At 38.4% G+C, this 16,938-nt stretch overlaps 1 protein-coding gene across 1 annotated transcript in view; it reads right to left on the bottom strand.

The window, feature by feature from the left end:
* Positions 1 to 16,938, bottom strand: part of LOC141427913 (peroxisomal acyl-coenzyme A oxidase 3-like) — a 42,630-nt gene that overhangs the window by 14,136 nt on the left and 11,556 nt on the right. The window contains 7 exon segments of the mRNA XM_074087516.1: positions 578 to 700; positions 7,692 to 7,825; positions 8,446 to 8,554; positions 8,556 to 8,589; positions 10,136 to 10,310; positions 13,310 to 13,457; positions 15,560 to 15,718. Coding sequence (XP_073943617.1) covers positions 578 to 700; positions 7,692 to 7,825; positions 8,446 to 8,554; positions 8,556 to 8,589; positions 10,136 to 10,310; positions 13,310 to 13,457; positions 15,560 to 15,718 — 882 coding nt within the window.

Consider the following 16,938-nt stretch of genomic DNA (forward strand, 5'->3'; position numbering starts at 1 on the left):
GCCCCGTTGTATTTTTCTAAATTTTCTTCCATAAAAACCTTCTACTGACAATAACAAACACAACTAAAGAATAATTCGCAAAATCAGTCCAGCCGTTCCCGAGTTATTATTCAAAAACATTACACAGTATTCCAGGTTAAAACGAATGCACTGTGTAATTTATAAGTAGGTAGTAACAGTATAAGCTAAAACACACAATATAAAATGGGTAAGATAAAAAAAAGGAAAATAACAATAGGTAGAAAGGCATTCAATAAATAACTCCGCGTATCTACCAGGGAGACCTTTTTCCAACATTGGGACACAATATAAAATATAATGACCCGGATAACTCACGTCTTAAATCGAGTTTAGCCCGACTGTTTCGGGCTAATCCGTAGCCCTTCGTCTTCGGAGCAACGCGACTATTATAATAATAATAATCTTTCATTTTCCAATTCGTACTCAAAATTCTTCGAAATAAAATATGTAATTAGAACCATCCATTGTAAAACTAAACGTAGTGCAAATACGTTGTATTTGCGTACGACAATCGAATTTTCACTATAGTAACACATAAAGTAGCCTAAAAACATACCAAATTGTCGAGCTTCTGACCGCTGTTGGATTTCTCTACGACCTTCAGATACACCTGGGTCATATTCTGGATGTACAGTTTGAACACCACTGACGCTGCCACGTAGCCGAACAGCCGCCATTGCTGGAAACGAAAAACAGTACATTATTGCCTAGGCCCTATACAGACCAGCTGGACCAGCCCAGCCATAGGTCTATCGTAACGTTTCTGACACTCGCAATGACAATCAATTGACAGTTAGACCAGTGGCGTAGCTAGGTAACCTAGGGCAATGGGGCAAATAAAAAAATGGGGCCCACTGCTATCAAAACTGGTAAGGTTTTTTGAAGTAAAATCATTATTCGCATGCTTAGTAATAAACGGGCCTAACTCAAAATTGGCGAAAAATTAGTTATTGTACTAAAACGGCTTATATCTGAGAGCACTATCGGCTCTCTTTCTTAAACCAGCCTAAATCGCGTATTATAAAGAGATATTCAAAATTCAAAAATTCAAATTCAAATTCAAATTCAAAATTCAAAATTCAAATGATTTATTCAGTAAATAGGCCGCAATGGGCACTTTTACACGTCATTTTTTTAAACTACCAGCGCTTTCGGAAAGACCATCATTGCCAAGAAGAATGCGCCGCAAGAAACTTGGCAGAAAGTCATTTTTTCATAAAAATATAATTACAAATAAAATACTTAAAAACGATATTATACAATTAAAGAAAAAAAAATACAAAAAAATAAAAGAAATACAGGGATGTATGGGGTCCCTTAGTTAAAATACTAAACACTAACTATATCTACGTTCAGTGGAAGTGTAGAATGCTTCCACCGTCATAAATTTTAAAATAATAATAACAATAATTTAGTTCTGAAATATACATTTCAGGTCAAGTAACCATTAAGCTTTTGGATTTCGAAGGCAAGTTCACGTCTGCCGCCCCCAAAGTTAGCTCACACGCACTCATGTCATGCTCTGAAAGCAGAGCGGTACCGAGGGCATGATATTGCTTCCGTTCCCATAAGCTCTATGGGATCGTCTTGGTAACTTCGACGTCGCGAGCCTGTGACTAGAATTTAAACTAAAAATATAAAAGTTTAAAATCCATAAGCTTAACAATATACAGCCTTAAACATAACAAGGGGATGTATAAAGTCCCTGAGTTAATAATAAAATTATTATACAGCAAGGGGATGTATGAAGTCCCTATGTTAACAATAAAATTACTAATCTAAATAATTCAGAGATGTATATAGTCTCTAAATGTCAAAGTAAACCAATTAAATTAATTAAATTATACAATCTTCAGAGGTGTAAAAAGCCTCCAAGGTCAAAAACTAATAATAATTATTAAAATATAGAAATGGAGATGTACAAGGTCTCCAAATGTCAAACTAATAAATATTATAAATTAAATTCTGCAACGCGGACAACGGCAACAGAACCAGAAACTAGACACGAAATGCGCCGGGACACTGCCAAGTCACACTTCACAACACTATACAATACAAATACACCGACATAAACACACACACACACACACACACGCGCGCGCACACACACAAATACGAGTACATCACATCACACATCAACATCCCAATTTGTCATCGGCTTTCAGTTTTGGCCATGTCGCATCATCACATAAGTACTCCTCAACTTTATAGTAAGCTTTCTTCAGGAGTGCACTCTTTATGTATTCTTTAAAAGAGTTGTGTGGCAATTTCCATGCTTCTACAGGAACTTTATTGTAAAATCTCACGCAGTTTCCCACAAAAGATTTGCTTACTTTCCGTAGACGGAATTTAGGAACTGCAAGCTTGTGCTTATTACGAGTATTGATATCATGTACGTCTGACACTTTCTTAAAGGACTCGATATTCTTGTGTGTATACAATATCACATCATGTACGTACTGTGAAGCTACTGTGAGGATGTTTATCTCCTTAAAGCGTTCTCTAGTGAATCTCGGGAGCCAAGGTTGTAGCACGACTTGGTGCGTTTTACTTTTAACAAAATTGCAAATTTCATTTGGTGCTAAAGCAGCTAACTTCAGTCATGTTCCGACTTACTTGCGAGCAAGAAGTTGGCTTTCGTGAGCCATTTGAAGATAGATCGTTATTGCAAGAAGGAAAACATGAGTATTTTGAATAACTTTTAAGCAAATAAAAGCATATTTGGATTTACTTCTTTTTAGCACAAAAATCAAACGCAAAATGAAGTGATGTAATTCGGATTGCCTCGTTTTATTAAAAATAATCCTTGAATACTTGGTGTTGTATTAAGACTTGCATCGTTTATTATTTTTATTATTTCGCTACATTTTGCTACATTTTGTAATAAAGTGATATATGAATGCAATTTTTTTTAAACCTTAGCAATATTATTAAATATATAAAAACAAATTGGTTTATAAGAAAAAAGTGCAAGTAGACATTATATACAACGCTAGGAATTATAAAAAACATAGTTAACTATACCAAATAATTCAACGGAAACGAGAAGTGCTAATTACTTAAACTTTAAACTCGATTTGCCAAAATTCACGATTTTTGAGTTAAGACCGTTTATTACTAAGCATGATATACAAATACTTTAAAAATGCTAAGCCTTTATCATCAGCTAGAAAGCAGAATTTCGAGGGCCCCTGAGCTTGAGGGCCCCGGGGCACTGCCCCGCCTAGCCCCTTGGTAGCTACGCCACTGAGTTAGACACTTACAGCCAGCGTGCAGTTGTGAATGCAATAGAACTGCAATGAAAAATATATGACCAGTCGGCACTTATATAGCGACTCCTAGCGCCATCTAGTGAGCAAATATAGAAACTGCTACATCGCGCCATCGAAGTTTCTCAACTCGGACGCATGAGTACAAGTTCCGACGCTCATCGTTTGGACTTCGGTCCCCGGGCATCACAACATCAAATCAACTAACAGAATGGGTAAAAAAACTAATGAGTTAATCAAAGTGCAGGTTGTTGCCATGGTAACTCCTAAGCATGTATGCATAGTATTATTATGCATAGTATATTGCAAACATTTTTCTAAGAAAGTGTATTACTGATTAAGATTGGTTTTTTGGAATCTTTTGTATTTTTATTTCAATTCCAAATTTTTACTTTTACGGTCATCCCGTAAAACCTAAATTGAAAATACAAACTGAAATAAAGATGCACAGAAAAAACAGAAAAATAAGACCATCACTGGGAATCGAACCCAGGTCCTCGGTAATCTTTACCGCGTGCTATACCGAGACGGATTACCGAGGACCTGGGTTCGATTCACAGTGATGGTCTTATTTTTCTGTTTTTCTGTGCATCTTTATTTCAGTTTGTATTTTCAATTTTGTATTACTGATGTCTACACACATACACTAAGGGCCTGTTTCACCACATGTCGACTAACATTAAGTGACGGATATCAGTGATGCCGTCTCTGTTTGTTTTGTCCGAATAAACAAAGACGACATTACTTTTATCTGACACTTAAAGTTAGTCCAGAAGTGGTGAAATAGGCCCTTAAAGAACAAAGAACACAAAACTTTCAATGAGGGCTAAAAGACAGGCGAAACATCGCTAGATGGCGTTAGTACCGTGAGGTTTTTTGACGCTACTGTCTTGCTTGCAATTAGGGCTATCGCGTATGAATTCGCCACTAGAGGCGCTAGTGTAGCGTGAGATCTCCGAAATGTCAAATCTCATAGTTTTGGGTGAGCTACGCGGTTTATTTATAATTAGAATATTTTTGTGAATATTTTGTAACATCTGAAATTAATTATGGCAAATATGCGTTCCGAGGCAATGAATGTCTGTGTTTTGAGACAGTTTTGTCTTTCGGAAACCTTTGTCCTCCCTTTTTTCGAACAAAACGGGGACTATGCAACACTGTGGCATGCTCGATATTTATATGGTACGGTTTTAATGTGTATTAAATATGATTTTAATCTAAACTTTGTTTTCACGCCCGTAATAACAGACTTTCAAAACCATACTTAAAAACCTCACGCAACAGTGCGCCATCTAGTGAGACAAAAAACGATAGCCCTCATTGGCTAATAACTAAAGGAGCCAACTGCAAGCCAGACCAAACGCCAAAAAACCTCACGATACTAACGCCATCTAGCGATATTTCCCCTGTCTTTTAGCTCTCATTAATTTTTTCTGTATGAACAAATTTGGATATCTTTTGTGCGCGGGGCCCCCTAGCCATTACGGGGCTCCTACGCAGTTGCGTACTCTTAACCCATTAATTGAATGAATGAAAAAGACTTCATAGTCAAAATACCACTAACGGGACTCATCACGCTAAAACACACGAGTAATATTTACCTCGAAGGACTCGCGCTGCTAGACAGACTTGACACCTACACTTCAGTCTTAAGTGGAGCTGTCGTTTAGCTCAAATTTGGGCTCTGCAGTAAATCAGCGTTGCTGCACCCACTGTGTAGCAACGCATGCTGAGTGGAGACCCTTTTTCGGTGACAATTGGTGGCACCATACAATTTATTATAAACTAGCTTTTGCCCGCGACTTCGTCCGCGTGGAATAGTAACTTTGGAAAGTATTTAATTTATTTAGGGTACCTATTCTGCCAATAATAGCACATAGAAACTTCTACGGTTTACTGAAAATAACCTATTTTAATACATTGCATAATGACGTGACGACCTTCCATATAAACTTTTATCCCCTATTTCATCCCCTCACAGGTCAAATTTTCAAAAAAACTAAAACACATACCGACTTATTTCTTATTAAGTGCCTAAATGCCAAGTTTCATGGTTTTATTTCCGACAGCGACGAATTCCACCATATAAACTTTCACCCCCTATTTCAACCCCTTAAAGCCTTTTTTCGCGATAAAAGATAGCCTATGTTCTTTCCCATGGTCTATTCTATCTCTGTACCAAATTTCATCCAAATCGGTTCAGCGGTTTTTGCGTGAAAGTGTAACAGACAGACAGACAGACAGAGTTACTTTTGCATTTATAATATTAGTATGGATAGTATGGATGGATAGTATGGAAGTATGGATTATGCTTGTATAGTAATATATTATTGTTTTTGTGTTTGGTGGTGGTACTGTTGGGACCGTTAATAAATCATTTTTCTTTCTTTCTTTCTTTTTTTTTCTTTCTTTCAGTCTACTCGTGACCACGGCAACTGTAACTAGGTTGAAACCTCGAGGTAAATATTACACGTGTGTTTTAGCGTGATAAGTCCCGTTAGTGGTATTTTTACTATGAGTGAAAATCACGAAAGTTTAAAACATTATAAATAAATAAATATCACGAGACAATTCACACCAATTGACCTAGTCTCAAAGTAAGCTTAGCAAAGCTTGTGTTATGGGTACTAAGCAACGGATAAATATAATTATATAGATAGATACATACTTAAATACATAGTAAACATCCAAGACCCGAGAACAAACATTCGTATTTTTCATACAAATATCTGCCCCGGCCGGGAATCGAACCCGGGACCTCAAGCTTCGTAGTCAGGTTCTCTAACCCAGCCATCTGGTCGTCAAATTATATTGAAAAATAATTATTTTACATTTTTTTATACAGTTTTTTGCACATATACTCGTACTTTGCCGCGATGCCGACGCTTCTGTAGACAGACGCACATCGGCGTCCGCGGCATCCAGGTAAAGCTAAATTAGACACCCATCGGCGTCTGCGGTAACTATATTAGGGACCACCAAGACGCCGATGGGCGTCAACGGCACTGAATCCTACTTATATTATAAATCCGAAAGTTTGTGAGTTTGTGTGTATGCGTACGTTTGTTACTCTTCACGCTAAAACAGCTTGACGAATTTGGATGAAATTTGGTATGTAGATAGCTGGACATCTGGAATAACACGCAGGGTACTGTAGGAACTAGGCTGTATACCGCTGGCAGGTGGTAAAACTGACCACCTGGCAGGTTAGATTGACAGCGGGTATTACATGCCGGAGAGCAGATTGCTCCCGATAGCCTAAACGGCTGGTGCTATTCTATGTAAATGTATTTATAAGTTCTACAATAAATCTGAATCAGCGGAATAATTGACTTGGTTATTTCTTAACAGTTTAAAGTCACGCGCGTTGATCCCCAGTACCTAAGCTCTTACCAAGTTACAGTCCCCACAGTACTTTTTATTCCGATATTCTCAAGGGATAAAATCTCGAAATAACAACCGCTGGGCTTAGTCATGAAATTGGGCCTGTTTGTTTTAATGCAACTTCAATGAAAACCATGATGCAATTTTCAGGAATTTTGTAAAGCCATGGCCTTACCAATCCCTACAAACTATATTTAATACAAAAAAAAAACAGCAATAGATGGCACTACTATTAACATTTGTAAATTATAAAATGTGAATAAGCCGAATTAAGTAGAAATATTGAGATTAAAATAAAGACTAGCATATTTTATAAACACAACTTCACATCAACCTTAATTCAACTCCTTAATTTGAAGATAAGAAACACCATAAAAATAATAAATTGAGAATACGAAAGTATAGGCTACATGTGGCTACATTTCAGCTATGAGGCTTTCGTAGTGTTTTGCAATTGTGACGCTAGATGGCGAATAACCGGAATGCACTTGCTGGGCTTGCCCCGCGCTTGCTTACATTCGTCGAAACTATTTGAGAGAAACATGCCATTCTCTTCTACTGACGTAAATAAGACAGACATCATGCGTATCTCTAGTCGTCTAGGCTCAGTTGGTGAGCTTGTTGGTTGTTGTCAGTGTACCGTATCCTTAGTGTCTCACTAGATGGCAATACGTGTTCTCACTGGTGCCATCTATTGGAAAATCGAAGGAAAGAAAAATAGCCAGTTGAATAGCCAGTACAAGCGTGATACCTTTTGCTTGTACTAGGTGGTGTCTCTGTTATATATGTCCTCTGTGGTAAAGCTCAGAAATTTCAATCCAACCGCTGTATCTAATGATTTACTCGTGCAAAGCCGGTAAACACTAGTGGGTTAATAGTTAATCCGGCCCTGAGCCTTATACTACGAAGTGCAAAATTCCAACTTCGTATTTCGCCGTCCCGCTTATGCTTACATTATTTAATACGAGAGCGAGAGGGGCGGTACAACACGAACTTTAATTTTTGAGTGCAACTCACGTGCAGTTGGTATTCTATGAGGGGTATCTCCTGAGCAGCGGTCCCGAACTGCTGGCGGGTGGCGGCGTACCGTATCGCGATGCATACTGCACTCGATATGGAGTTGCAGCTCTCCTGCATTATGCCTATACGCCCTGGAATACAACAGTTGACGGTTTAGCCACAATAAGTGCCGTGCCGTCCAGCCGTGGCGGCCTAGTGGTTCGACCTATCGCCTCTCAAGCTGAGATTCGTGGGTTCAAACCCCGGCCCGCACCTCTGAGTTTATCGAAATTCGTGTGCGAAATTACATTTGAAATTTAACACGAGCTTCACGGCGATGGAAAACATCGTGAGGAAACCTGCACACCGCTGTGAAGTAACTCAATTCAATATGTGTGAAGCTCCCAATCCGCAATGGGCCCGAGTGGCAACTACGGCTCAAGCCCTCTTATTCTGAGAGGAGGCCTGTGCCCAGCAGTAGGACGTAAATTGGCTGGGATGATGATGAAAATGCGATGAACGTTAAGGTTAGATTTGTTGCCAGTTTGACAGTTGACAAGACAATACAGCAAATTTTTTTAATATTTTCAGCCTGTCAAAGGGTCCCACTGCCAGGCAATACCCTCCCTTTCTTCCGCCATTCGTCCCTGTCGAGAGCATGCTACTGCCACTCCTCTTGTTACGCATCCAAGTCCCGCCATCTCCTCTTCGGTCTGCCGCTGAAGAAATATGAATGAAGAAATGTTAATTTTTAATTGATTTGTCAATTTACCTGCAGACAAGTTCTCCAAGGCAGCACCAAGTATCCTGGAGGGCTCCGAGAATTTGCTCTCGTAGACGCCTTCCTCCGTGACGTCAGCTGACCGGTTCAGGAGGTTCTCCCCGTGGTATCCGGTACTGATTGAACATCACGAACCTGGCAACAATTCACTTTAAAATAAAATCACAGACAGAGATTATAAAAAAATCCCCATTTTATTAAATATCAAAAATACAAACTGAAATATAGATGCATAGAAAAACCAGAAAAATAAACCCAAGTCCTCGCCATTTCGTGCCACGTGCTATACCGCTACATCACCACTGGACAGGGGTACAGACACGATTTTCTCCTATACACCAAATATCTTAGCTTGTTTGTTTCTTATTTAGTCAGTTGCGCAGCGACACTAGCGACATCTATGCAGTAGCCCTCATCGAGAAACATTTTTCAGCATTCCATTGGAACTAACCGCTCACCCGGACAAGAGATGTCCTTATTAACCAATCAAATTAAGATTGGTTTTTTGGAATCTTTTTGTACTTTTTATTTCAATTTCAAATTTTTTGTTACTTTTACGGTCATCCCGTAAAACCAATATCGAATTTCGAATTTAAATAAAAAATACAAAAAGATTACAATCTTTATTTTATTAAAATTTTCAGGGCATTATTTATTATTTATTTTATTTATTTGACTGGATGGTAAACGAGCAAGTGGGTCTCCTGATGGTAAGAGATCACCACCGCCCATAAACATCTGCAGCACCAGGGGTATTGCAGATGCGTTGCCAACCTAGTGGCCTAAGATGGGATACCTCAAGTGCCAGCAATTTCACCGGCTGTCTTACTCTCCACGCCGAAATACAACAGTGCAAGCACTGCTGCTTCACGGCAGGATTAGCGAGCAAGATGGTGGTAGCAATCCGGGCGGACCTTGCACAAGGTCCTACCACCTGCACTTGGATTTACTTATCCTAGCTCCGAAGTTTATTTGTACTTTTTAGGGTTTTGTTGATTATACTGCATTGTCATTCTAGATTATCCGTACCAAGTTTCAAGTCGATGACAATGACTGTTGAACAGTTCCATCCTGCGGAACCAATCTTAGCGAGAACAACAGACTATCACTGCCAGATTATTGTACAGTAATGGAGTTAACACGTGACAGATGGGCGTGCCTTGAGTCAATTTTTAACTTTGACGCCATACAAATAAAGCCATTTTTATTATACCGCTACCCACGTTTACAGATTATGTAAAAACTATTTTATTTGTATGACGTCAAAGTTGGAAATTGACTGGAGGCACGCCCATCTGTCAAGTGTTAACTCCAAGTAATCGTGCTGTATTGTGATTGATGCCAAGTTTCAACGGATGCCAGATTACATTATCAATCATCTCGGCATAAGACCGACTACAGAGCTCAGGCCCCTTCTCAGAACAGGAAGACTAGGGCCGTAATTCCCACGGGAAATATCATAGAATACGGATATGAAATATACGGGTTGGGAACTTCACACACACACAATTTAATTTTTTTGCAGGTTTCCTCACGATGTTTTCCTTCACCGTAAAGCTCATAGTAATTGCGCACATGGATTTCGAAAAACTCAAGATGCTAGCCCGGGCTAATTACAAACAAATAAATATACGAATATTGGAAGGTAAATTAAACCTTGTAGAATGATCAGCTGTCTCACCCATTATCTATCCCGTGGACGCCTATCTTCTCCCCCATGTCCCCCACAATGAGCCCAGGGTAGGTCTCCAACGTGGCGGGGTCCCGTATGGGCACCACGAACCCGTGCAGTCCATGGTTGGTGCCATCCGGCGTGATCAGCTGCGCGAACAGCAACGCATGCGTACAAGTCCTACCTGGAAATAAGAAACAAAATCACCAAACAGTTTGGAAACTGGTTAATTTTCAAAACCGGTTACGACTGTTTTGAGAGCGAAAACAAAATAACGGTTTCGTTAGTAAATATTTTACTTTAACCGGTTAATATTTACAGCATAGGTATGTAAGGGTGTTCGGGGATGAAAATCGATTTAGCTTGGTCTTATCTCTGAGAAAACGCTTCTTGTAGAGTTTAGCCCGAGCTTTCGCCCAGGTACTTGTAATAATAAGTTTAGTGACATGCTTGTATTGAATAAATAGGGTAGGTACTTTATTTATTAGCGACAAATGTTTGAAGTATATCACACCGAGATGTTATAACCGCCACGATCGAATGGGGAATGTCTGAAAATTTTAGAAACGATTGAAGCTTTTTTATCGATAGAATAACCTACCTAATTAACAGAAAAATCAATTAATTTTAAGAAGTGAAAGAGTTATCTTTACCACCAAATTACAATAGTCCGGTTGGTTACCGGTTGTTCCATAGCCCAGAACAAAAAATTAAAAAATGTGTTTTTGACTCGTTCGATTTGACAGGTGACACTCTTTACCGGTCCGGATAATACCAACATGGAAATATCGACCCTGTTTTTCATGTACACGCTGATAGAAACCGACATGAGCTTCTATGGGAGTGTACATGAAAAACAGGGTCGGTATTTCCATGTCAGTATTATTCGGCCGTAAAGAGTGTCACCTGTCAAAACGATGATCGAGTCCTAAAGACACATAAATTATTTTTTTAATGTTTTTTATTGTGGACTATGGAACAACCCGTAACCGACCGGACTTTCGTAATTTGGCGGTACAGAAAACTCTTTCATTTTTTTTAATTAATTGATGCTACTTAAAAATCTGATATTTTTTTCAGTTAATTAGAAAAGTTATTCCTATTGATATAAAAAGTTTCAAGCGTTTATAAATTTTTCAGACATTCCCCATTGTATAGAAAACTAGCTGTTACCCGCGACTCCGTCCGCGTAGAAGTATGAACAATAATTTACGTCCTATTCGAGTCCTAGACACCGAATATACACAACAATTTCGTTTGAGAAAAAGACAATTATATAGATTTTTCAAAAAAACACTATTAATCCTATTTTCAACCGATTTAAGTTTTCTCTTCGCTGAACACTGTCTGTATATCTATATTTTCAAAATAATATTAAGATATGGTAAATTCAGGAGTTGTTAAATAACGTATTGTAGGTGACCCTCCATAAAGTTATTTATAGTCAGCTTATATCACACAAATATGTTTAATATGCCTTTGGAGTGTAAAACTATGTCCATAAAAATTTTACGACCGTACGTGTGCTAATAATTTATTTGCGTGATGATAGATGATGATGGCAGAACTACAACCTTTATACATGGTTTCCCCCCCGCTACTAAATATAGTAACACCAGGTACATAATTTACAGCAGGGTTACTCAAAGTGGGGTACGCGAACCCCTAGCGGTTCGCTATTCGACGGTAGGGGGTTCGCGACTACGTGACTCCAAAAACCACCAGGCTGCAAGACTAGCAAGATGATTAAGTTTGGTTTTTGGAGTCTTTTTGTATTTTTTATTTTTAGTTTCTCCAACAGTCAATTTTATTACTTGGGGGGGGGGGGGTTCGCTATGGTCTAGAAACTTTAACAGGGGTACGTGGAGCCATAAGTTTGAGAAACCCTATTGATAAAGGGTTTCTCAGTATATAGATACAGTAATTTACAGCTGTTAAGAGACAAATTACAAAGTTCCATAATATGTTTTGCCTGAGGCCGACTCACGCTTGACCGGTGTTTATTATTTTTTTGACATGCAACTGTTACACAGATAGAACGATAACCTAATCCACAAAAAGTTGGAAAATCCCCGACTTTGTCACTTCAAAGTTTAATATCTCAAAAACGGCTGAACCGATTTGGATAAAACATGTTTAAGAACCCCATCGCTAAAAGACCTGCTCTCAAATAAAAAAAACTGCATTCAAATCGGTCCACCCGTTTAAGAGCTACGGTGCCACACAGACACACATAGCGGTCAAACTTATAACACCCCTCTTTCTGCGTCGGGGGTTAAAAACAAAAAAACTTGTATGTGACCCTACAAGATCCGAGTATGGGACTAGGTCAATTGGGATGCACCAAAAAAAATAACCTATAGTTTTTATTTTATTTTTGGGAAGAATAGGACATTTTAAGATACCATTTTCATTGTTTTTGAATTTGGATGAGTATTTAATTTATTATATTTTTTACGAAATAGGCTGGATGACGTCACAGTGAGACAGCCACGTTCCATTGCCTAGAAAAATGCAGGTCGTACATAACATAATCTGTGGCATTACAATTTGACAATAATTCAAGCACGGCTTAGGGTCCTAAATGAACCATAACAAATAGTTTTATTTATTTCTCTTCTTTTAGCTTCGATTATTCCTGTTTGTTTAATGGTGTGATAGTAAATAGATATTTTTATTTAAATCCGATATTTAAATTATTTTGTATTTACTTGTAACGTAGTAATTTAAAATTTAATTTGTAAAAATACATTGGAAATACTCGTATACATTTCGGACTTTACGATAAATGACAACTGTTTAAAGCCGAGTGCGCATCATGTGATTAAAGTTCTATCTTTGTCACTATTTGCTATTATAAGCAGGTCAGCAACATTTCAAACTGTCATTTGCTTAAGAGTATAGACCTGTTTTATAACTGCCTTTGTGACGAGACACTGCAGGGGTCAAATGAGGGTCATTATTTAAATTTTGTTTATTTAATTCAGTTTATCACATTTTTGAATCTGATTTCTGAAAACGCTTCACAAAGCCTATTTCTCCAAATGGTTTTCGATTTGTTATATGTTGTCAAAATTGGGACATCCCAATTGGTGTCAATTGTCCCATGATATTTTATTATTTACTTTGTACGGAACCCTTGGTGCGCGGGTCGCGCTCGGCCAGTATTTTTACTTTACTTGCCTAAATTCCCGAGCCAGCACTTAGCCGCCTCGAAGTCTGGCGAGTGTATAACGAACTCCCTCGTGTTGGCGTCGTACGTCGCTGTGGTGCGCATGAGTCGCGCGTCGGAACCATGCGCGACCTCCGTCAACGCAAAGCATGCTAGGATCTGCAACATAAGCATAACAACATCATCTCGATCTATATAAAGTCAAAGCAAAGCATGCATTAAGACCGTTTATACCTGCTGTGCTGGCAACGTTGCATTTTTGTTCGTTTTTCTCGATTATTTCATAAATATTGAATGAAAATCTTTTTAATATATAAGCTAATGTGTCTACCCCAAAAATTATTCGAGATAAACTTTTATATTCCTTAAAAACGAATTAATGTTTATGACCGGTTTTTAAAGAAAATAAAAGTCTATAACGAATAATTATTGTAGTAGACACATTAACTTGTATAAAGAAGTGTTCTATCAGACAACATTATTAATTTTCATTCAATTTTTATGGAATAATCGAGAAAAACTAACAAAAATGCAACGTTGCCAGCTCAGCAGGAATAAACGCTCTTAATATGCAACATAATAACCTAACTAACAAAAATTCAATATCTCAAAAACGGCTGAACCGATTTTGATAAAACATGTCTAAGAACCATCGCTAGAAAACCTGCTTTCAATAAAAAAAAAACCGTATTCAAATCGGTCCACCCGTTTAAGAGCTACAGAGCCACAGACAGACGGACAGACACACAGACACACATAGCGTTCAAACTTATAACACCCTTCTTTTTGGGTCGGGGGTTAAAAACGATCATCATCATCATCATCAGCCAAACCAACAAAGGCCTCCCCCTTAGAACGCCACAATGAACGAGAACTCGCCACTTGCATCCACCGGTTTCCCGCAACTCTCACGATGTCGTAAGCACCTGGTGGGAGGCCTGCCAACGCTTCGTCTTCCGGTACGTGGTCGCCACTCGTGGACTTTTCTCCCCCACCGGTTATCTGTTCTTCGAGCGATGTGGCCCGCCCATTGCCACTTCAACTTGCAAACACAATCATCATCATACAAATTATCATCATCATCGTCTCACCGCAGGGCACAATAACATGTTGTTAGTTAACTAATTGTTATTTATCTTCTAAATATTATTCAACAAAGTATTATATTATTGAAAACAAATCACAGAACGTAGATACAGTTGTTCAGCAAAAAAAAAACATGTGTTGTTATTAGATACCTACCTAACATTCCATGGCCATGAAAAATATAAAATATAAATTAATTAATGATGGAGCGTGAAATCAAATACGCTTGGCAATCTGAAGCTAATTTTGCTTACTCTTTATTTGAGAGCTATAAAATTTGTTCGTTCCTCCACGGTTTTAAATAAACAAGTTAAATAATCTAGTTCAATGCACGTGAACACCCCCGGTACTGACTACAGAAAACCCAACTTGGTTTTATAGGGTTCCGTAGTCAACTAGGAACCCTTATAGTTTCGCCATGTCTGTCCGTCTGTCTGTCTGTCCGCAGCTAAGGTCAGAGACCGTTAGTAACAAAAAGCTGTAATTTAGCATAAATATACATATCAGTCACGCCGACAGTGGTAAAATAAAATAAAAATAATATATCCCATAGACGTAAAGTGGGGGTGTTTTTTTTTCTCAACTAACCCTTTAGTGTGGGGTATCGTTGCATAGGTTTTATTTTAAAACCATTGGGGGGTTACCAGAACTATTTTCCGATTCAATGATTTATTTGCGAAATATTCAACTTGAAAGTACAATTTTTCATTAAAATCGATTGGAAAAATTGGAAAAAAAATCAGGATGGTAGTAAGTACATCAAATTTACAAGGAAATTTATAACGGCTAAGATTGCTTGACAATTATTAGTAGTTTAAGGGGCTGTTTCACCATGCATTGATTAGTGTTAACTGGCGGTTAAATGTGATGCCGTCTATATTTGTTTTGTTCAAAAAGACGGAGACGGCATCACATTCAACCGTCAGTTAACACTAATCAATGGATGGTGAAACAGCCCCTAAGAGTAAAATAGCAGCCTAAAGTATAAAATATACCTAAACCTGGAAGATTCCGTACACAATACGAAATCCTTAGAAAAATATTACTTGATTTTTTCGTAATGGCTACGGAACCCTATCTTGGGCGTGTCCGACACGCTCTTAGCCGGTTTTTTACATGTTGTTTTTGATGCTAGTTTTTTTTTCCGGACTCAATTCTTCTGGCAACCAACTCACCTCTCTTTTAATCAACGTGGCTTCGTAGAACTTGTAGTGGCGCTCGGTGCCGAGTGACAGTAACGCATTCGAAATCAAATATATCCCGATAGCCATCTTGACGGAGACGCTGGGGTTTAAGGACTGCACCGCCTCGTTCAGTGTCATCAATGCCCTGGTCTGAGGACAAGGAAAATAACTTGATGAGGATTAGTTTTTTTTGGAGGGCGGGGTCTAAGTATTTAGGTTACCAGGATTTGATACCAGGTATTTCCTTGCAAGTAATACCAACCAGGTACCGACCCGATATACTTGCAAGACTTGAAAGCATTTTCCATTAAAGTATACTGTCCCTTCAAAGTAACCTCAAAATTCCAAAATGCAAAATTATATCTTATATTCATACACATAAGGTTCAGATTGTGCTTATACGTGAATAAAATACTTTCAAAGTATTTTTCGTCTTGATTGGAATATTTTGAATCTTATCTGTATAACAACAAGGTTTAATTTAAACTTGCAAGGAAGCAAGTATTCGACTCGTTGCGTTGGACAGAAAATACTTTGAAAGTATTTTGATACCTGGTTTCTGCACCTGCCAGAGATAAGACCAAGCTAGATCGATTTGTCATCCCCGAAAACCACCACATACCAAATTTCATCGAAATCGTTGGAGCCGTTTCGGAGATTCTATAAGATATGGGGACTTACCCCCTTATTCATAAAACTTAACAAGCCTATGTTAACTAACAAATGCTTTGTCCCTTTCTAACAAATACAAATGTCGAAGTGACAGATAAGGACAAACGAATTTTAGCGGCATTTTATGTAAAATAGGTTTGATTGTCGTTTATGAATAAGGGGGTGAATCACGGACGAACTGTTTATTGCTGTCGACACGAGACCATGACCGCTGCAATAAAGTCGAAACGAGGCCGTAACTATAGCAACAAGTGAGACGTGGATCCATACATAACACTTTTTTCTGATTTTCAGAATTGTCATAAAACAAACCTAACCTAACCTATAGTTGTCTATAGGATGACCATTTAAAATAAAGTGGGACTTATATAGGACAGGGTTTCTCAAACTTATGGCTCCACGTACCTCTGTTAGTCTCGAGATGACAGCGAACCCCTATCCCCCCCGGAGAACTGGAGTTGGAGTCGTGGAGAAGAGTTGGAGAAACTAAGGTTTTTTATTTCAATCATGATCAATGATCGTCATAACATAATATATTTATAACCAAATACAGGTAAGAAACATCTTGCCAGTCTCGTAGCCACCATTACGTAAATCTTGTCGCGAACCCCTTACCGTCGAATGGCAAACCTCTAGGGGTTCGCGTATCCCACATTGAGAAACCCTGGGCAGGACAATGAGGACGATGATAAATTTTA

The sequence above is a fragment of the Choristoneura fumiferana genome, chromosome 5, assembly GCF_025370935.1.
Source record: "Choristoneura fumiferana chromosome 5, NRCan_CFum_1, whole genome shotgun sequence".
Classification (NCBI taxonomy): Eukaryota; Metazoa; Arthropoda; class Insecta; order Lepidoptera; family Tortricidae; genus Choristoneura; species Choristoneura fumiferana.